Below are 22559 nucleotides of genomic sequence, written 5' to 3' on the forward strand. Positions count from 1 at the left end.
TCATATGCGGCCAACGGCACTAAGACCAAAGCCGCTGGCCGTAAGCTGCGAGAGGTGGTCTCGCAGGTCTCGAAGGTTCTGCCTTCGGTTGCTTCCGCCAATGACCAGGTGGTACAGCTGATGGCGGAGAATTCGAGGCTTCGAGCACTACTTCAAGCCCAACAGCAGCCTGGTGATGAGGCTGCTGCTTCGAGGAGGGCAGCGGCATCGACGCCGTCGCCCGCGCTGCCCCGGGCCACTGGGTTGCGGACTCCTCCGGCTCCTGTACCGGCAGCGACGTCATGTATCACCGGGGCCCCTCGGAGTCACCGTTCTCCGGCGCTGACTGGCGATGGGTGGCCTGTGCTGCCGCCACCGCGCGCGGCTGAGCAGCGTCCACGTCTCCCGTCACCGCGCACTAGAGAGATGACCGTTACCAAGCGGCAGCAGGCACTCGTGGGGCCACGGGAGCTAGCTGGAAAGTTCAGCCTGGACGAGGTCATCAGTCGCACTGTCCAGGTTGTACTAGAAAGGCTGGACGGCAGGCTGGCGGCCCTCGAGGCGCAGCTCATTGCTCCGGCTGACGCTCGGCGACCGGCATATGCCGCGGTGTCGGGTACTCCAGCCGCTCGCCCCGCCCCCGTACGGGCTCCAGCTACTAAGTTGGGCCCGGGACGGGATAGAACCAAACGGGGGGGCGGTGCCAACGCGAAACGACCATCGCAAGCACCCCAGCCCCGTCCGCTGTCTCCGCCTCCATCTAACATGGACGAGGGGTGGAACGTGGTGGCCCGGCGGGGTAGCAAGAAGGCCCCATTGACAGCTCCACAAGTGGGTGGAGCGCCGGCGGCCACGGCGGCTCAGGCTGCTCCCCAACAGGGTCGAGCGCCTGTAGCCGCCAAAAATAAAAATAAAAATAAAAACAAAAAAACAAAGAAGCCACCGCGCGCGCCGCGATCGGCGGCAGTGGTCCTAACGCTGCTGCCGGCTGCCAAAGCAAAGGGCATGACATACGGAGATGTTATTGCTCGGGCGCGCGCGGCAGTTGACCTGGATGAGATCGGGGCGGGGGAGGGCCTCCGCTGTAGGCAGACAGCCAATGGGGCCAAGCTGCTAGAATGTCCCGTTGCCGACAGTCCCGGCATCGCGGAGCGTCTGGCGGCAAGGCTCCGTATGGTTCTGCCTGAAGAGGAGGTGCGGGTGCATAGGCCGGTCAAGATGGCTGAATTGAGAGTGACCGGCCTGGACGACTGCACCACCAGGGATGAGGTGGCGGCGGCCGTCGCTGCCCAGGGCAACTGTGCCCCGCAGAATATAACCGTAGGCGAGCTGCGCTCTGGTTATACCGGGGCCGGCTCCGTGTGGGTACGTTGCCCGGTGGAGGCGGCCGTCGCCCTGGCTGCTCCTCCGCCTGGGAGACCGTCGGGGGATCCGGGCAGGTTGCGCGTGGGCTGGATAGCAGCCCACGTGCGCCTGTTAGAACCACGTGCCTGGCGGTGCCTAAGGTGCTTCAGCACTGGGCACTGCCTCGCCAGGTGCGTGAGTGCGGTTGACCGCAGTGGACTGTGTTTCCGCTGTGGTCAGCCTGGACACAAGGCGGCCGTGTGTTTGGCTGCGCCGCATTGTTCATTATGTGCGGCGGCCGGACGCAAGGCTGATCACCGGACCGGGGGCAAGGCATGCCCCCCGGCCGGCAAAAATGCAATTCGAAATTGGCGCCGCCAAGCTAAGCGGCGCCAAAAGAAGCGGTCGGCCGGGGGAGCACCGGCTGACACTTTGGCCCCCGCTGAGGCGTTCGAGCCCGATAGCGGGGACAATAGAGTAGGGGAGGGGGCGATGGATGTGGTCCAGCCTTAATGGATCACACCTATCGCTTCCTCCAAGGAAATTTGAACCACTCCGCCGGGGCTCAGGACATGCTGCTCCAGACTATGGCGGAGTGGTCAATTGACGTGGCTGTGGTCGCCGAGCCGTACTTCGTTCCCCCAGCGGACGACTGCTGGTTTGGGGACGTTGATGGCTTGGCGGCCATACATATAAGAAGATCCGCGATGATTCCTCCCCTGGCGATGGTGACCAGGGGCCCCGGGATCGTCGCGGTACAACTAGAAAATACCGTCGTGATCGGGGTGTACTTCTCTCCAAATCGGCCTACCGTCGAGTTCGAGCGGTTTCTGGACGGGCTAGAGGTCATCGCTCGTCACCTCTCTCCCCGTTCGGTGATACTGGCGGGGGACTTCAATGCGAAGTCTGTCGCTTGGGGTTCCCCATCCACGGACGCTCGTGGTAGGCTGTTGGAGGAGTGGGCGGTCGCGGCCGATCTCTGTATCGTTAACAGGGGCTCGGTCGCGACATGCGTGCGGTGGATGGGAGAGTCTATCGTGGACTTGACGTTCGCGAGCTCGTCCATCGCACAGCGCATCCTGGGCTGGGGCGTGGTGGTGGGGGCGGAATCGTTGTCGGATCACCGGTATATCCGGTTCGATCTTTCCGCTCCCGCGCCGACGCCGGCCGCAGGCGCTCGCGGGGTTAACCCCCCGCGGAGTGCGTCCCGATCATTCCCTAGGTGGGCATTGAAGCTCCTGAAGAAGGAGCTCCTGGTGGAGGCCTCTATAGTGGCGGCGTGGACGCCCATGCGTCCACACCCTTTCGACGTGGAGGCTGAGGCCGAATGGTTCCGCGGCGCGATGCACCGCATATGCGATGCCTCGATGCCCCGGGTCGGCCCTCGGCGTTGTGGACGGCGGCAGTCGCCCTGGTGGTCGCCCGAAATTGCGAGACTGCGTGCAGTCTCCATTCGGGCGAGCCGCCGGTGCGCTAGACACCGCCGTCGCCGCCACTTGCGGCGCGACGGCCCCGTCGCGTTCGCAGAGGAGGAGACCCGGCTGCACGGCGAATATCGTGCTGCGAAGGACGCCCTGCGGCTGGCCATCAGGCGGGCCAAGGAGCAGAACATGGAGAGACTCTTGGAGGCGCTCGAAGCGGATCCATGGGGGAGCCCGTATAGGCTGGTGCGCGGCAAACTGCGCCCGTGGGCCCCTCCTTTGACTGAGCGACTTCAGCCTCAACAGCTGCGGGACATCGTTTCGGCGTTGTTCCCGCAGGAGCGGGAGGGTTTTGTTCCCCCTGCTATGGGTGAGCCGTCGGACGCCATCGACGGCGAAGCCCCTGCTGAGGTGCCCCGTATCACTGGGGCAGAGCTCCGTGTGGCCGTTGTCAGGATGACTGCAAAGGACACGGCCCCCGGCCCGGACGGAGTCCATGGCCGGGTGCTGGCCTTGGCCCTCGATGCCCTGGGGGACCGGCTCCTGGAGCTATTTAATGGTTGCCTGGAGTCGGGACGGTTTCCGTTGCTCTGGCGGACGGGCAGACTTGTGTTGTTGAGAAAGGAGGGGCGCCCGGTGGATACAGCCGCCGGGTATCGTCCTATCGTACTGCTGGACGAGGCGGGAAAATTGCTGGAGCGTATTCTGGCTGCCCGCATCGTTCAGCACCTGGTCGGGGTTGGACCTGACCTGTCGGCGGAGCAGTTTGGCTTCCGGGAGGGCCGTTCGACCGTGGATGCGATACTTCGCGTGCGGGCCCTCTCGGACGAGGCTGTCTCACGGGGTGGGGTGGCGCTGGCGGTGTCTCTTGACATCGCCAACGCATTTAACACCCTGCCCTGGTCTGTGATAGGGGGGGCACTGGAGAGGCATGGAGTGCCCCTCTACCTCCGCCGGCTAGTTGGCTCCTATTTGGAGGCCAGGTCGGTCGAATGTACCGGGTACGGTGGGACCCTTCACCGTTTTCCGGTCGTGCGTGGTGTTCCACAGGGGTCGGTTCTCGGACCCCTCTTGTGGAACATCGGGTACGACTGGGTGCTGAGGGGTGCCCTCCTCCCGGGCCTCCGTGTTATTTGTTACGCGGACGACACTTTGGTCGTGGCCCGGGGGGATGATTATAGAGAGTCTGCCCGTCTCGCCACAGCGGGAGTGGCCCTCGTCGTCGGGAGGATAAAGAGACTGGGCCTTGACGTGGCGCTCAGTAAATCCGAGGCCTTGTGGTTTCACGGGCCGCGGAGAGCGCCACCTGTCGACGCCCACATCGTGGTTGGGGGCGTCCGGATAGGGGTTGGGGTGCAGTTAAGGTACCTCGGCCTCGTGTTGGACGGCCGGTGGGCTTTTCGTGCTCACTTTGCGGAGCTGGTCCCCCGGTTAATGAGGACGGCCGGTTCTTTGAACCGACTGCTCCCAAATATCGGGGGGCCGGATCAGGTTGTACGCCGCCTCTACGCTGGGGTGGTGCGATCGATGGCCCTGTACGGTGCGCCTGTATGGGCTGAGCCGCGCAATCGGGCTACTATGGCTCGGTTCCTGCGCCGGCCGCAGCGCACCGTTGCTATCAGGGTCATCCGTGGATATCGCACCGTCTCATTCGAGGCGGCGTGTGTGTTGGCGGGGACGCCGCCATGGGAGTTGGAGGCGGAGTCGCTCGCTGCCGACTATCGGTGGCGCAGTGAGCTTCGTGCTCTGGGCGTGGCGCGTCCCTCCAAAAGTGAGCTGCGGGCGCGGAAGGCCCATTCTCGGCGGTCCGTGCTCGAATCGTGGTCGAGGCGGTTGGCCAACCCCACGTGGGGTCTACGGACCGTCGAGGCGGTTTACCCAGTGTTTTATGACTGGGTGAATCGTGGCCGAGGACGCCTCACCTTCCGTCTGGTGCAGGTGCTGACTGGGCACGGATGCTTCGGAAAGTACCTGCACCGGATAGGAGCTGAGCCGACGACGAGGTGCCACCATTGTGGACACGACCTGGACACGGCGGAGCATACGCTCGCTGTCTGCCCCGCATGGGAGGTGCAGCGCCGTGTCCTTGTCGCAAAGATAGGACCAGACTTGTCGCTGCCTGGCGTCGTGGCGTCGATGCTTGGCGGCGACGAGTCTTGGAAGGCTATGCTCGACTTCTGCGAGTGCACCATCTCGCAGAAGGAGGCGGCGGGGCGAGTGAGGCAAAGCTCTCCTCACTACGCAGAAACCCGCCGCCGCCGAGCAGGGGGTCGGGACCGGGGTCCCGTCCGTAACCCGGCCCCCTAAGGGCTTCGGGCTCCACCCGCTTTGTGCGGGGAGCAACCTAGGCGTGGGGCGGCGTGGTAGGTCGCGTTCCCCCGACCGCTCCGGGGGAAGGTGTAGCGCGGCGCTATCAATCGGGCTCTTGGCCCGTCGACCGAGGGAACCGGCGGTCGTGTTGCTGGCGGCCGCCGGTCCGGCGTCTGGGGGACGGCGGGATGGATGTAATGTGCACTGCGTAAACCCTGTCCCGCCGTCTCAATAGCTCCGACTGGGTTCCCACCCGGTCCGGGGTAGGGCGCCGGCTGTGAGCGGCAGGAGTTTTTAGTGAGGTTCGACTCCCACATACCCCACCTGCTGTGCGGGTGGGGATCCGGCGATTTTCTCCTGTGGAAAAAAAAAAAAAAAAAAAAAAAAAAACCCCAATAGCCGGACAGTTTTAATGGTTCTTACATCTTGCCAGACACATTGAGAGCCCGCTGTAGGTGCGAGCGCGAGGTAGCAACTGTTCAAGCGGGTGTGAGCGAGATAGAGTGCTTAGTCTATTGTGATCTTTTAAGATATCCAATAAAAAAATTATTTTATTACGTTAATAGCAATATTATAGAAAATAAAAAATGTTATTTTAATATTATAAAGTACAAACAAAATATTACATGTCAAAGAAAAATATTTAATTGTTCTTATAATTTTCCTCATTGTCGTCGATATTGAACTGATGAATAAGGCGATATCAATATCGCCTTATTCATCAGTTTCTGTAAAAAATTAAGAAAAATTATACAATTTGAATAATAAAAAGAATATGTACAATAATTTGTCATAATAATTACATACCTGATTGAGTTTTGAGCGAATCTCTAACATAACTCGGTAGTAGATCTTGGTGTTTGTCATCTTTCAATACCCTGTCATCATTATCCGGTTCCATATGAGGTTGGATTTTTTAGATGAGCATTATTCCAAATGGTATATACAGAATTTGATCGCAAAAATTGCTGCAATAGCTCGCTTTTACAAGGTGGTAGATTGCTAACGTCAAAATTTCGCAATTTCTTTCGGTCAAAAGCTTCGTTTACATTAGAGACTGTATAGGAGTCGATGAATAATTGAAGTCGAGCAGCATCAATATCAATTACATTACGGACATTGTAAGCATTGCATATAGACCTCTATTATAGATGTTTTGTTGTTGATCTAAATTTTCAATTGATTCGCTGTTACGGAAATTTTTGAAAGCTTCCTGGTACTCTGGATATTTTTTAAATGTTTTGTATGGTTTTAATTTTCCTTTCCTGAAGAACGCAGGATAAATCCTTTTTTTTTTATGATTGAAAGATTACTGGTGGCCCGGAGGCCTTTCCAGCTTCACCAGGACAGTTGTTGAGTGAGTTCCACCTGATGTGTTTACAATTTAGGTCGCCCGCCAGAATGACAGAGCTTCCCATGCCGGGTAGCGCCTCGATATCACTGCTTAGAACGGATAAATCCTATAAACGACAGCTGATGTGCAGTAAAAGATCACAATAGACTAAGCACTCTATCTCGCTCACACCCGCTTGAACAGTTGCTACCTCGCGCTCGCACCTACAGCGGGCTCTCAATGTGTCTGGCAAGATGTAAGAACCATTAAAGCTGTCCGGCTATTGGGGTAACATATTTTTATAAGTCCCTAAGTAACATATATAAAATTTAGCTTTTATAGTATAACGAAAGTATAATTAAAATTTATTAAAGTTTAGGGGTGTCTGGCAGGGGGTAACAACTGGAAAAAGTGTCCGGCAACGGATATCGTGATTTCTAAAGATATTCTGGAGTAAATATTTAAAAAAAAACCTTTATACTTTAACGAATTTAAGGTACTATTTTATATACCTTTACTGCCTGTTACCTGCCCAAGTAACCACAATCGAAACTCTATAATCGCGGGTCGTTCTTACCTGTGTTGGAGACATATACAGAGAAACTTTCAGCTTTTATAAAATAACGAAGGTCTGGCTGTCGTGGGCTCTTGCTCTATTAAGAAATGTAAATACCTACATACTTGTCATTTTAAGAAATAAATCTAATTTCGTTCGTTCATTGTATTAAAAACATATTTTTAGCGGCGTGTATGTTTTTAAAACTGATTTTTTTTCTTTACTTGTTTCATCATGTTAGTAATCATTCACTTTTCCGTAAAACGTTTCAATATAGTCTTGTAGGCAACGGAAATAAACCAATTTCACGTGTACACAAACTCATGTGCATTCGACGCGGTAATATGATGACAGATGGAGCGGAACTACATTGGATAGCATGTGCATGATACAGTCCCATTAGGAGTAGGAGAAACGTGGATATAATACAAGATAAAAGCATGTAATATACGACTAGCCACAATTATGTAATGACAAGTTGTAAGTGATGCTTAGTTTGACGTGAAAGACTATTATGATTATTCAATTTCGTTTTTTTTACGATTTAAATTTTAAATCGATATTATCACAGTGATTCATTGATCGTTATAAATTAATTAAAATATCTAATATGTAACAGAAAATTTGGCGATATTGTAGTTCGTGACTAAAACACAGGTAAATTTGTTAAAGTTGTATTGGTTTATTTTATGGGACCGAACAAATTTTGTGGCAAAGGTATTGTGTAAAAGGGGAAAAATTAACCAAATAAAACTAATTAGCTTGCGGTAGTTGATAACTTTGTATTCGTATGTCGTATCACTCTTGTCAGAGCGGTCGTGGTCGCCATACGGCATCATTGCTGTGGTCAGATGTTATCACGCCTCACGAGCAATCGCCACTCCTCCCAGTTTTTCGTGAGCCTGGTACACTCATGCAAACAGCCGCCAACTGCCGACTTGATCTGATCGGTCCATCGCATGTTATTTTTGTTAATCCCTTTTGTTATAAATATATACCTACTTATTACAATATATACTTTTGTTTTACTAAAACAAAACCGAAGCTCACAAAGCATATTTATTTTACGCGGGTCCGTTTTTATCCGATTTCAGTTTATCCGATTTTATCATATTTGAGCAGAATCCGAGAAACTACGTCCAGCAGATTTGTTTGATTTTCTCACATTTGTGCATTTTCACAGATGCTAAAACATTTAAGAAAGTACCGTTATTATATTATACATATAAACCTGGAGATATATTAACTAAATTAACGAAATTAAACAACTTACAACATTAATTCACACAACTTAGCTTCTCGCCTTCCCGCCAAAAATATAGTTTTTTTTTTCTCCAAGTGCAACTGAATTATAACAAAAGTTTAATACGGAGCTCTAGATACAAGTTACTAAAAAAATTTAAATCGTAAACTTTTAAATGAATAGTATTATCCACGATAGGGTTTCCTCAATTCATGTTCGATATATTGTGCTATATGACAAGAGCTCGCGCTGTAGTGTAGATAGGTAGGTATTATACTCTTAATGGCATATCGATTTTGTGCTATGTGATCGAAATATTGCTTCCAAATTGTACCAACATTTAAAATTACTATCAGCAACTATTAGAAACGATCGTTTGATTTTAAAAGCTATATGGTTCATGTGGCTCAGCATTATCCCATGAGTGTGTACCAGAGAGATTGCCAATCCAATCAATATAACAAATTACAAACTGTTTTCAATATTTTAATTGATGATGCTTTTAATATTTAGGACAAATGGGTAGTAAGCTGGTAAAAAAAAAACAGAAATTGTCCCTCAAAATGGTGGTGGATTTGAACTATTTTGGTTGTGTGTTGAGTATTTAAATAACCAGGTATGTACAATATCTGTGGTGTAAACGCCAAATGTAAATGAAAATTACATAAAACAATTCCTTATTCAATTGTAGGTACTTATTCGTCAAAAATCAAATCATCTAAGTGCGTACAAAAGTAATTCTACGACTCAATCAAAATAGTTGTTATCACTAGTCGTACTGTCATCATCAGCATTATCATCATCATGACCTTAAAGTGGTTAGTACAGCCACGGCGGCGAGCTTACAGAATGCCTAATGTTAAGCGATTACCCAATCTGACACGGCGCGGGTATAAAATTGCTTAGATGAGTGGACGAGCTCGCAGCCCACCTGGTGTTAAGTGTTGAGATAAGTTCTAAAGTCTCAGTATAGTTACAATGGCTGTCCCACCCTTTAAATCGAAACGCATTACCGCTTCACGGCAGAGATAGGCGGGGTGGTGGTACCTACCCGTCCGAACTCACAAGAGGTTGAAGTCTTCGTGGCCTAAAGGATAACACGTCCGGTGCATTCGTGTTAAAGCGATGAAGGAATAACTCAAAGTGGGTGGCGCATTTACATTGTAGATGTCTATGGGCTCCAGTAACCACTTAACACCAGGTGGGCTGTGAGCTCGTTCACCTATCTAAGCAATAGAAAAAAAATACATAAAAGGCCCTACCACCAGTAATTACGCAAATTATAATTTTGCGGGTTTGATTTTTTTCTTCCTTCACCGTGGAAGTCAGTCGTGAACATTTCTTAAGTACGTATTTCATTAGAAAAATTGGTATCCGCCTGCGGGATTCGATCACCGTTGCATCGCTAGATACGAATGCACCGGACGTCTTATCCTTTAGGCCACGGCGACTTCAAAACAACAGAAAATAATCTTAAATTACATTGCACAACATATTATGATTTTACCTATAATTTGCGTTGCTAACTCCTGCTGCTAAGCCGATGACAGTAATTTTGGAAAGATTTTACACAAAATATTACGTTTTGCGGTCTTTTCCAGGTTATTTTCTCCTGCACTAGAAAGCGTTAATGAACTGTAATAATTATTGTCACAAATTTTGACCTAATTACGTACAGTCACTACTTTTCAGTGGGAACACGAAAAGAGGGGTGATGACAATTATTTTATTTTGTTTAATAATGGAAGTTTGTTCAAGTTTTTGAGATGGTGGGAGAGCACGGTCTCAGTCAAGGGTGTAATTCAACCTGACGTTCTAGAATATTTATATGTTCCCTTTGCCGATTCACTTAACGAAATAAACAAAAAGTTTGACATCTTGGGTTTGACATATAACTCTAAGCTAAGTAAATTTAAAAAAATGTTTTGAATTATGTTTTCAGAATGACGTGGTGGTGAGATATTTTCTTTAGTGGAACTGAATTAAAATAAACTGAATTACACTTACTTATTTTTGTAGAAGAATATATCTCTGTTAACATGTTGAAAGCCGTCATACTTATCGGAGGACCACAAAAAGGTAAAAATGAAAATGCCGACAAAGACTCCCCGGCCTAACGATATGCCCTATCACCAAAAATTCCAGCCTTATTCTTTCTGAAATTGTGTTTATTTAAATTCCAGTATATATTATATTTATGTTCTAGTGAAATGTAAAATAAATGAACTTAAATATAAATTACGGCCTACTACGGTAAAAAAGCGGCTTGGCTCTGCCCCTGGCATTGCTGAAGTCCATGGGCGACGGTAACAAAACAACATCCGGTGGGTTGTATGTTCGTCTGCCTAAAAGGACAATAAAATAAATAAATTAAAACATTGCTTGAAGTGAATTTTTTTTATCATAATAGGTGAAATAAAAAGCTAAGTTTTTATTACAGGTACCCGATTTCGGCCTCTATCACTTGACATTCCAAAACCACTATTTCCAATAGCCGGTTTACCCTTAATACAACATCATATTGCCGCTTGCACTAAGCTGGGAGAATGCAAAGAGATCTTAATCATAGGCTCATACACAACCACTCAGATGACTCAGTTTGTTAACGACATGCAGAAGCTATACCGTGTAATAATTAGGTAAGTTTATATTAAACTTCTAGAATATGTAAAAACGCTATCAGTACTGGTTTGAAGGCTTGGCCAGCCATTAAACTACACAATTGAAATTGATGTCGGTTCTTAAGAGAAAATGTAAGCAGTACCTAAAATGAATCTTGAAGTATTGGTGATGGTATTCACATTGTTTTTCTTTTAATTTCTGCTATAGGCAGATGGGCATACTTAGCTGTACCATCACTCATAGATGTTAATATTGCCAGAGACACAGCTAAACCTCTGCTTCAAATGTGCATTGTGGTGGGTTTCTTGACGAGGCCAAGACCTTGTTCAAGAATCCATTTTTTTTTTTTTTTTTTTATTGCTTAGATGGGTGGATGAGCTCATGGTGTTAATTGCTTACTGAAGGTCATAGACATCTGCAATGTAAATGCCGCTACCCACCTTTAGATATGAGTTCTAAGGTCTCAGTATAGCTACAATGTTTGCCCCAGCCTTCAAACCTAAAAGCATTACTGATTGACGGCAGAAATAGACACCCGGTAGTACTTACCTGTGAGGATTCACAATAGGTCCTACCACCAGTAATTGCATAATTTTGTAGGTTTGATTTTTATTACATGGTGTTATTCCTTCATTGTGAACATTTATTAAGTACGTATTTCATTAGAAAAATTGGTACCCACCTGCAAGATTCGACATTGCATCGCTAGATACGAATGCACCACTTATCCTTTAGGCTAAAACAACTTTAACTTCTCTAAAATGATTTCATAAAAACCCTCAGTGATTGTTACAATATTAGAATTATGCTCATTAAAGAAAGGACCAAACAGACACCTTATCTACTGGTACGCACTCAGTAGATAGTCCATTAGAATTTGAATTTTTAATAATTGGTAAAGTAACTCATGCTAGCTTTGAATTCAATGACTGCAACTATGGTAACACCTTGATAGTCTCAATGTTGCCAAAAAGTGTTTATATACTTAAAGCATTTACCCTGGTAATAAATAAAAATTGCAGATACTTACAAGAGTTCACACCACTCGGTACAGGAGGAGGTCTGTACCACTTCAGAGATCAAATCCGAGCAGGAAACCCAAGTGCATTTTTTCTATTGAATGGCGATGTCTGTGCCGATTTTCCATTAAGAGAAATGTACGAATTTCATGAAGAAAAACCTAATGCTATTGTAAGATTCTTAATTAATTATCTTTAATAATTATATTGAAAAACTGCACTCTCTTAAGTGCATCACATGAAAATGTCTAAAGCAATTGAGGTGATTTTTTTTTAGAAATATAATACATTTGGTTAAGGTTTAGGTATAGAAAAGGAAAATGGAAAATTCACAGAGATATTATAAATCAATATCACTTGATTGTCAATTTATTTGCAACATATTTATTAACAAAAGACTTTTATACAAATAATGAGTGTTACACATTACTAGAATTTTTCTTTTTATATAAACAATGGGACCCATGCTGAGCATGTCCATTGAATAGATACCAAAACAATTACAAGTTTATGTGAATATAATCAAGTAATACAGGAAGTGGAGGAAGATAAAAATATTATGTTGGTTCATTATAGTAAAATAACAGAAAAGCACTAAGGTTCACAAAGAATTAAAATATATGATTAAAACAAGAAACAGTGAATTTTAATGGACATTGGAATTTTTTTAAATGTCCAGAACAGAATCCTTTATAGTAAAAAATAATAATTTAGTATGTAATTTTTTGTGTAGAAAAAGTGCTTCACAATGATGGAAGCAAATTCTTAATTCAATTATTGAATTTTGGCAGAGCTCTTCAGAAATAAATATAAAATATTTTTAGAGATATCATTTCTCGTGGCCTCTATCAAATATTACCAGTACTTTACCAGAAAACCTGTATCTGAGTACCAATGATAACTCTATATCTATCTGAATACTATTTCTATAAAATATTAAACTGAACATATATAGTTGTTTGTTCGGTTAAGTTGGTTTATCCTCTTGAGGTTACCAGCATAGGTAGGAAAATGTATAGCTTTATGGAGCCACAAACAATTTAATGTCACTGTATATGTTAGATTTATTGAATGTTACATGTTGAATCTAATTACAGGTAACGATAATGGGTACTGAAGCAACACGCCAACAATCCGTGCACTACGGTTGTATGGTACGCAATGGCTCTAATGCTGTCACACATTACGTAGAGAAGCCAAATTCATATGTGTCTACATTAATTAATTGCGGTGTCTATGTATGTTCCCTCAACGTTTTTCAAGTAATGGCTGAAGCTTTTCAAAAGAAACAGGATGGATTTTATAGGTATGTACTGTAGAGAGGAGAATAAAAACTTATACTTCAAAACAGATGCTCATGCTTACTTAAAAACGCACAAAGCTGATGGCAGGTCATCTCTAACAATTCCTCAGAGCCCCAAGGAACATATTATCTGTACATATAAATAAAATTGGAGTGTCTGTTTGTAATATTGAAATAACCGCTTTTTACTACATGCATATGAATATTTATACGGTACATACACCAAAATAACATTTTTTACAATTTTTGTCTGTCTGTCTGTCTGTTTGTTTGTTTCGGCTAAACTCTGGAACGGCTGGACCGATTTTGAAGAGACTTTCACTAATAGGTAACTGATATAAGGAGTAACTTAGGCTACTTTTTTAGACTAGCTTCGCCCCGCGGCGTCACCCGCAGTTATTGTCGTACCGCGCACAACATGGCGGGACTCGCTTATCAATAATAAAATTTAATGTTTCCGAAGCGAAACGAGGGCGGGTCGCTAATTATGATATAAAAAAACACAGTGATAACCAAACATCTGTAGACCCAAACAATTGCAGAGATTCAACAGCATGAGATTGTTTCTAATAACTCATAGATAACACATGATTTTACAATCCTCTTTGAGATTTGAGGTTTGAATATCTGTCAAACTGGTATGGAAGTCTGCTTCGTGGCAGAAATAGGAGGGATGGTGGCAACTAAATGTGGAGTTCCTAAATTCCCTACTATGACACAGCTTGTTGCCATTTAAAAAAAAATTACAGTAGAAAGTGCATTGGGCGTGAATTTCATTTCAGTTCACACCTAATTATTGTTTGTACAGTAATTCTTGAATATTTTTTTTCCAGTGGTAATGGTCAAGGCACTCCACACCCGGGATACATGTCATGGGAGCAGGATGTTTTGGCACCGCTGGCCGGCACTAACAAATTGTATTCAATGCAGGTAACTCCATGTTGAATGTCTCAGATTTAGAAATGCTCTATTTTTATTTAGAGGGTCAATGAACCCCACCGCTACTTATGTGAACAATTTTATCTTAATTTACCATTTCTATATAGTCTTTCTTTATATTATATACATGTATATACCCATCTATATTAGACAAAGACTAAGCATTTCAATACCATTATTACTGTTTAGAGACTGTTCTTATTTAATAGCAGTTGATGAGTTTTAGAGTGGTCATTAAAAAATTTGGATTTTATACCGTTAATTCAGCCAGAAGGTAGAAGGCTATGACTTAGAGTGTATTTGTATCCAGCAAATGCCACCATACCAGTGTTCGAATCCTGTATGCAGATAGAAAATTTTCTAATTAAATAAGTACTTAATTCACGGTCACAAATGACACAACGAAGGAATAACATCAACATTTTATAAAAATGAAACCCGTATAAATTATAATTTGCGTAATTATTATACAATTGAGACATATATAGACCTCACGTCTCATGGCGGATGCCGACATTCACTTGAGATGCTTATAGGCTCCGGTAACCACATAACAATGTGGACTATGAGTGGGTAGTGTAATAACCCAAAAAAGTAATAAATAAAAACTTTTATTGTGAAATTCCCGACGTGAAGGGTGTGTTTAACATCTTGCCTGCTAATTTGATTTAAAAAAAAAATTGTACGTTTGCATCTTGGCGCACGTGGGAGAAGTGAAACTTCTTTTGCGGTGTGTAGTAATGCGGTTTTCTTTATTTTTCGTCCTTAAATCAAATTTCTCTTGTAATAGGGTATGCTGTGTATAAGAGAAACGACCTAACTCTTACTAAACTGTTTCTTTTCTCTTTAGCCGTAAAGAGTTAAATTTTACTCTTAACGCCCCCAAAGAAGTTTCGCTTCAAAAAGTTTGGTATCAATTTCCCTTTGCCGATGACACGATTGCGATATTTGACAGGTGTCAAGCTGGTGGTCCCAAGTGAAGACGGCCGGCTCCGCGATATACGCGAACAGACACTGTCTAACGCTACACTGCACAAGAGACGACGTTTGTCAGATCATACCCGACGTCTACATACACCCGAGCGCCACTGTCGACTCAACGGCTGTCGTAAGTCAAATTTGGTCTTTGTTATAACGGCGTAAAGTCGCTTATCCATTACCCCAGATTTTCAAATTGTCATTAATTCAATTCTATGTATACGTATAAATAAAATTGGAGTGTCTGTTTGTAATATTGAAATAACCGCTTTTTACTACATGCATATGAATATATATACACTAAAATAACGTATTTTTCAACTTTTGTGTTTGTTCTGACTTATCTCTGGAACGGCTGGACCGATTTTGACGGGACTTTCACTGATAAGTAGCTGATAATATAAGGGGTAACTTGGGCTACTTTTTAGACTAGCTTCGCCCCGCGGCGTCACCCACGGTACGACAATAACCGCAGGTAACATCGCGGGACTCAGCTAATGAATAAATAGACATTTTGCGGGAACGCGAGGAGTGAAGTTGTGTGATTTGCTTTATTTTGTCTATTTAGTGTTTCTTCAGGTTTAAATGTGTAATAACGGTGGTTTATTAACTATTTAATATCTGTGAAAGCGCACAAATGTGGGAAAATGAAACAAAGCCGCTGAACGTAACTTCTCGGGATCCTCCAAAAAGTCTCAGTAAATGACCACCATTTTACTGAGGTTATATTTTATCCCATATTATTTCATTTCATCTCATTCGTTTTTAATCATTTATGCTATGTCGCGATTAGTTTCCTTCGTTTTTTATTATTCATAAACTGGTATAAACTGTAAATAATTGAAATGGCGAATTATAAAAATCTTATTACTTGACCCTGGTTAATGCGCAAACCGTGCCGAAGCCAAACAATAAAAAAGAAAGAATACATAAATAAATGACTGACTCACCTTAAGACGAGTAGGTGGAAATTTATAACAATATCATAGTAAGAACCAGTTTAGTGATGCTAAAACCTGTCGGTCCGCACCGGCGGTTAGATAGGGTAGACCTTATTCAGGTCTACCCCTAAACTATTGGAACTTCCACTCATGGTCCCCTCATCCTTTTTATCATCGCACCTCCCGACATCGGAGTAGAGTTCATCCATATTATCTGGAACCGCTGCGTTCATCGACAGTGCGTTTCCAGAGGTCTTTTTTGCCACGTACCATCCGGCTATGGAATGAGCTCCCCTCCACGGTGTTTCCCGAGCGCTATGACATGTCCTTCTTCAAACGAGGCTTGTGGAGATTATTAAACGATAGGCAGCGGCTTGGCTCTGCCCCTGGCATTGCTGAAGTCCATGGGCGACGGTAACCACTCACCATTAGGTTGGCCGTATCCTCGTCTCCTACAAGGGCAATAAAAAAAATTAAAAAATATGTTCCCCAGTGTTCCTCCATTGAAAATACACATCAAATTAGATCTACAGTAGGTACATTAAGAATAACTCAAACAAATTCGTTCTCTCAGATCGGGCCTAACGTCTCCATAGGTACGGGCGTTACAATAAAAGCGGGCGTCAGAATAAAGGAATCAATAATACTCGAAAACGCGACCGTGAATGAGCACTCCCTGATCATGTATTCTGTGGGTGAGTCCATTGAAAATTGCACTTTAAAAACAAAAAATATTTGGAACCTACGCTTTGTTTTGTGGTTATAACATATATCGAAGTATGGAGGGTAGATGAAAGGTCTTGAAGGAACATATTGAAAAAATGTCCGCCTGTAAACAGCAAGTTATTGTTGGAAGACTCACCGAAATAACCTGTAGCTTTGAAGTCGTCGTGGCCTAAAGGATAACACGTCCGGTGCATTCGTATGTGGCGATGCACCGGTGTTCGAATCCCGCAGGCGGGTTCCAATTTTTCTAATGAAATACCGTACTCAACAAATGTTCACGATTGACTTCCACGGTGAAGGAATAGCATCGTATAATAAAAATCAAACTAGCAAAATTATAATTTGCATAATTACTGGTGTTATAGTTACAACGGCTGCGCCACCCTTCAAACCGAAACGCATTACTGCTTCACGGCAGAAATAGGCAGTGTGATGGTACTTACCCGCGCGAACTCTCAAGAGGTCCTACCACCAGTAAACTAAGAATAATTGTGAAACACGGTATTTTGTCGTCACGATAGAATTTCGAGTAATTGTCATGTCAATTATTTCATTTTGTAGTCGGTCGGGAAGCTTCAGTGGGCGAATGGTCGCGTGTAGAAGGTACTCCTTCAGATCCTGATCCGAACAAACCCTTCGCCAAGATGGACAACCGACCGCTATTCAATACGGACGGACGACTCAACCCGTCTATCACTATATTGGGTAAACACTTTATATTGTCTATGTCAACAGAATATGGTAGTCGATCACTGAGTACTCGACATGGTCGATCAGTGACGTCGTGAGACACATATGGTTTCTGGGGTTTTTGGGATCTGTTGTTGTTAATTTTTATCTATAACTAGTTGACCCGGCAGACTTCGTAGTGCCTCAATCGATAGATAAAAGACCTAAACTTTTGTATAAAATAAACTTAAAACAAACAAAAGGAATCCGTCCGACGAAGGACACATCAAAGGAAAATCAAAATTGATATTTTTATTTAATTCCGAGCATTTTCATATTTATTTACCCTTTAAACCTTCTCTGGACTTCCACAAATAATTCAAGACCAAATTTAGCCAAATCGGTCCAGCCGTTCTCGAGTTTTAGTGAGACTAAGGAACAGCAATTCATTTTTATATATATAGATTTTTTTTATATTTAATTTTTTTTATTGCCAGTTGAGTGGACGAGCTCACAGCCCACCTGTCGTTAAGTGGTTACTGGAGCCCATAGACATTTACGACGTAAATTCGCCACCCACCTTGAGATATAAGTTCTAAGGTCTCAAGTATAGTTACAAGTATAGTTAGATATGTAACCTTGCAAGTCGTTCAATGGGATAGTTTATTTCTAATGTATTTTGCAGGTGCAGGAGTCGTGGTACCCGCTGAGACGATTTTGTTAAACTCCATAGTGCTACCTCATAAACATTTGGCGAGAAGTTTCAAACACGAAATCATATTATAGTTTTTTATTTTATTTTTCTAAACGACAATACAGGGCTGTATGTGATGCATTCTGTGCGCATAGATTTTGTTATGTGTGACTTTTTTCAAAAAATTACGTAAAAGGAGACTGAAACGATTACATACATTTTTGGGCCCGGATGTAACGTGATGAAACTAATATGAATTAATAGATTCAGATTTATCAGTACCTTGCTGAAAATTATAAAAGTATTCTCAATCTGAGAACCGAGTTAATAAAGATTTAGTAAAAGTTAGGTTATGTTACAATTCTTTAAAAGAGCTGAATAATAACTTATTTAAGCATAAGTACCTAAATGTTTATTATATCCATTGGATAATCTTTTCAATGTTATATTATGAATGAATATTAATGTTATATGGAATATGGAATTGCTATCCCACAATTCACACAGCGATCCATAATTTCAACAGTATCCAATGCAACAATTTCAAGTCAAACGTGTGAGCGATCTTCGGTGTCCAGTGTAGAAGCAATTGTCGTACAAGGCTGGCAGAGTTGGAATCCGTAATAATAAAGCAGTGATCGTTGAAAATATTAAAACAGCCCGATAGATACACACTCGAAATGCGTCGAAGATACAAAACGAGTAGAGCAGAAAAAACCAACAAGCGCCAAAAAATAATTGTATAATCTATGAACAAACGTCATGTCAGCTTACTGTCAAAGCTGTCATCAAAAATACAATCGATATTAATCGATTTGAAATCGATAATCATATTACTTTGTTAAGTAATAATAGACTTTTTCTTCATTTATGTATATAATCGCAATTAAATCCGGCGTATACCGCACTTGTATACAACAAGTATAAATAGCTCATTTAATTACTTTGCATTAATTACCTAGTGCAATGTTTTTCTTTTTATAATCCTGTAATCGATTAATTAAATCGATCACACCGCTAAGCCGACAAAAACTAACTTTCTCATTTTTCTCCGGTCCCAGAAAGAGGATTGAGGTGATTTTTTATATTCTTATATAAAAAAATATGACAAATTTTTTAGACTACATTCCAAGTTATTACATTTTTGGCCCACGATTTTCCGTGTCCTTTGCTTCTTGGCGGGAACGTGAAACCCGTTTTGTTTTTATTCTGTCAATTTAGTGTGACAAGTTGAATCGTGTAATCATGACGAATTGTTAACTGTTTAGGTAAATGCGACATTGTACTTCCCAGTCTCCATAATTCTCGATATACGGCATAACATAACATATACAGGCATTATTTACTGGCGGTAGGACCTCTTGTGAGTCCGCGCGGGTGGGTACCACCGCCCTGCCTATTTCTGCCGTGAAGCAGTAATGCGTTTCGGTTTGAAGGGTGGGGCAGCCGTTGTAACTATATTTGAGACCTTAGAACTTATATCTCAAGGTGGATGGCGCATTTGCGTTGTGGATGTCTATGGGCTCCAGTAGCCACTTAACACCAGGTGGGCTGTGAGCTCGTCCACCCACCTAAGCAATAAAAAAAAGCAATATATTTATATATGATTCAAGAAAAAAAAATCCGTATTTATTCGCTGTTAGCCTAAAAGGGCTATTCTAGCTATCGCGGACGGGTAGGTGATCTCACGGGCTCAACCTGAGATAATTTTTTAACACTGGCCCTAGCAAGAGCAGTGCTTCGCAGAATCTACCACCGGATCGGAAACGCGTCTATTTTGTCACACGTGAGAAACCCTTGAAAATACTAATGGTACAGTTGAAGCGTAAAGTGTCTATTTTAATAACGTTTGGAATTATGTAAATTGATTTAAGGAATTGAAGGACCAAATGTACTGTTTAATCATAAAATAGTAAATTTTTTTTTAAAATAGTTGTATAATTGTATAATGAAGTGAAGAAAAAAATATCGAGAGGTGAAAGGCTATGTATTTGATTTAAGTGACATTTCGCTTAATTCGCGAGATTTTTCATTGTAATTTGTAGGTCTGTTTTCTATACTAATATTATAAAGAAAAAAGATTTGTTTGTTTGATTGTATTGAATAGGCTCCAAAAGTACTGAACCGATTTGAAAAATTCTTTCACTGTTTGGAAGTTTCAATATTCCCGAGTGACATAAGCTATAATCTTTTATGAAAAAAATTAGGGATCTTTACTAAAACGCCAATAATGTAACTCAAGGTGTAAAAAAATTACGTAAAATATTCTTTACATAACGTGCCCTGCGAAAACTATTGATGAAAAAATAAAATAATGTACTACGACTTTGTAGAGACAATCATTATTTACAAAAGGTGTCGCGGCAGCATATGTCTAACTATTATAGTTATGCCGCAATAAGTGTTATTTTATTTTAAAAAATAAAGCAACGTCAAATATCGTTGAAAATTTTGTTAAAGACCCGAGCGGAGCCGAATCGGGCCGCTTGTATTTGATATTCGTATCAACAATTATGTTATTAATTGAACTTCAATCGAGTTTACGTCATTCAAATATGTGACGAAGTTTTTATTAGGATATTTTCTCCTAATTTTAAACTTTAAATGGTTCTCCTGTATAGTTGAAATAATGTCACTTAAACGAAATAGCCCCCCTCGATATATACATATATAATAAAATTGTCGCACAAACAGTTCCGATTGCATCGCCGTTCGGTCCGGACGCGTTTTTGCAAATTATTGTCGCTGCCGTCGCGAACGTGAGTCTCGAGTTGTCCAACATTGTCGTTGTCGCACCGATCGCGGCATTGTTGTGCATTCTTGACGCGCTGTCGCTGGCGTCGCGACCTTGAGTTGTAAAAACAGTTTGTACTTGAGTTGTGCACTCGTAACGCTAACTCATTATCACCCACCCATTTCATATATTAAATTCATTTATATATTCGGCGAGCAAAACAGTCTCTTTCGAGACTAAAACTCCACTGAGATCACCGCTTGTTGTGGCATTCTCACAACCCAGTGGAGCCCTACCTTCCCAACTTTCCACCCCAATTCCCAGCCGACTGCCGTTTTCACGGCAAAGGCACTCCCCCCCCTTGGAGCTGGTAAAGCTCAGGGGGTGAACTCCCACTCAGGGGACTCGCCTTTCGGCGAGTTTGCTTAAGTCCCGGGGACGCCCCCCCCGGGCACACACTCACCATGAGTGACGCCAATGGCGCGCTCTTCTTTAAGTTCGTCCGCGACGTCTGTCCGGACATAATCGCCAAGTTCGAAGCTTACAAGGCCGGCCTTGACGCGCCGGCACTCCGCGACTCTCCGTTGTCGCCCCCCGCGCCGGTACCTCGCGACTCGCCGATGTCGCCCCCCACCCCCGCGCCTGCGTCGATCGCGTCTTGCGCGTCATCAAGCTCCGGCTCCGACTCCGAGTCGGAAATGGAGTACGAGTCCGCCGCGAGTCCCCAACCGGGAACCTCGGAAGGGTTCACCACCGTCGCGCGCGGGAAAAAACGCGCCCGCGCCGTGGAACCGTCCGCGGCGCCGAAACAGCCAAAGGCCGCGAACGCGTCGCGTCCTAAAGTCGTGGTCTCACCCGACTCCCCTCGCCGCGCAACCCCGTCGCCGCGACCCCAACCCGCGTCCGTCCGCAAAATTCCCGCGCCGCCGCCGGTAATTTTGCAAGATAAGACCGCGTGGGATCGCGTATCCCGTGCCTGTAAGGCACAAAACGTAAACGTCATCCATGCGCGTAACATCGCGCACGGCATTCAAATAAAAACGGCCTCACCGGACGACCACAGGGCGCTGACAGCCCACCTCCGAAAGGAACGCATAAGCTTCCACACTTATGCGCTCCAGGAGGATCGCGAGCTCCGCGTAGTAATACGCGGAGTACCGAAGGAGCTCGACGTCGAGCTGGTCAAGGAGGACCTCATCGGGCAGGCGTACCCGATTGTAAGCGTGCACCGAATGCACAGCGGGCGCGATAAATTCGCATATAATATGGTTCTCGTCGCGTTAGAACCAACCGCCGAAGGCAAACGGATTGCCTCAAGCCTCCGCACCGTTTGCGGCTTATCCGGGGTCACCGTCGAGGCCCCATATAGGAAAGGCACTCCCGGGCAGTGCCACCGCTGCCAGCTGTACGGCCACTCCGCGCGCAACTGCCACGCGCGTCCGCGGTGCGTTAAGTGCCTCGGTGACCACGCGACAGCCGACTGTTCGCGGGTCAAAGAGACCGCGACCGAACCTCCGAGCTGTGTGCTCTGCCAGAAGCAGGGCCACACAGCCAACTACCGCGGATGCCCCAAGGCCCCGCGGAAGCGTCTGGCCAACGCGCCCCCAAAAACCGTCGGCCCAAAGACTTCGGCGCCCCGTGCGCCGAAGCCTGCCTTCGTGCCGGCACCGGTGCCCACCGTCTCCGCGTGGGCAAAACCGCTGCCGCTCACGCTGGCAGGGAAACCACCGGCACCCCAGCCCCTGCTC

The 22559-nt window shown here is 44.7% G+C and overlaps 1 protein-coding gene across 1 annotated transcript; it reads left to right on the forward strand.

Annotated features, from left to right (window-relative positions):
• Positions 1 to 10040: 10040 nt before the first annotated feature.
• Positions 10041 to 19987, forward strand: Gmppa (GDP-mannose pyrophosphorylase A). Its single transcript, XM_028184695.2, has 9 exons — positions 10041 to 10265; positions 10627 to 10825; positions 11831 to 11999; positions 12925 to 13133; positions 13964 to 14060; positions 15025 to 15177; positions 16563 to 16683; positions 17276 to 17419; positions 18069 to 19987. Exons 1-9 carry the CDS (start codon positions 10226 to 10228, stop codon positions 18167 to 18169), a joined length of 1233 nt encoding a protein of 410 aa, XP_028040496.2. The 5' UTR covers positions 10041 to 10225; the 3' UTR covers positions 18170 to 19987.
• Positions 19988 to 22559: the final 2572 nt, after the last annotated feature.

The sequence above is a fragment of the Bombyx mandarina genome, chromosome 20 (genome assembly GCF_030267445.1).
Source record: "Bombyx mandarina strain Sakado chromosome 20, ASM3026744v2".
In the NCBI taxonomy this organism is placed as follows: Eukaryota; Metazoa; Arthropoda; class Insecta; order Lepidoptera; family Bombycidae; genus Bombyx; species Bombyx mandarina.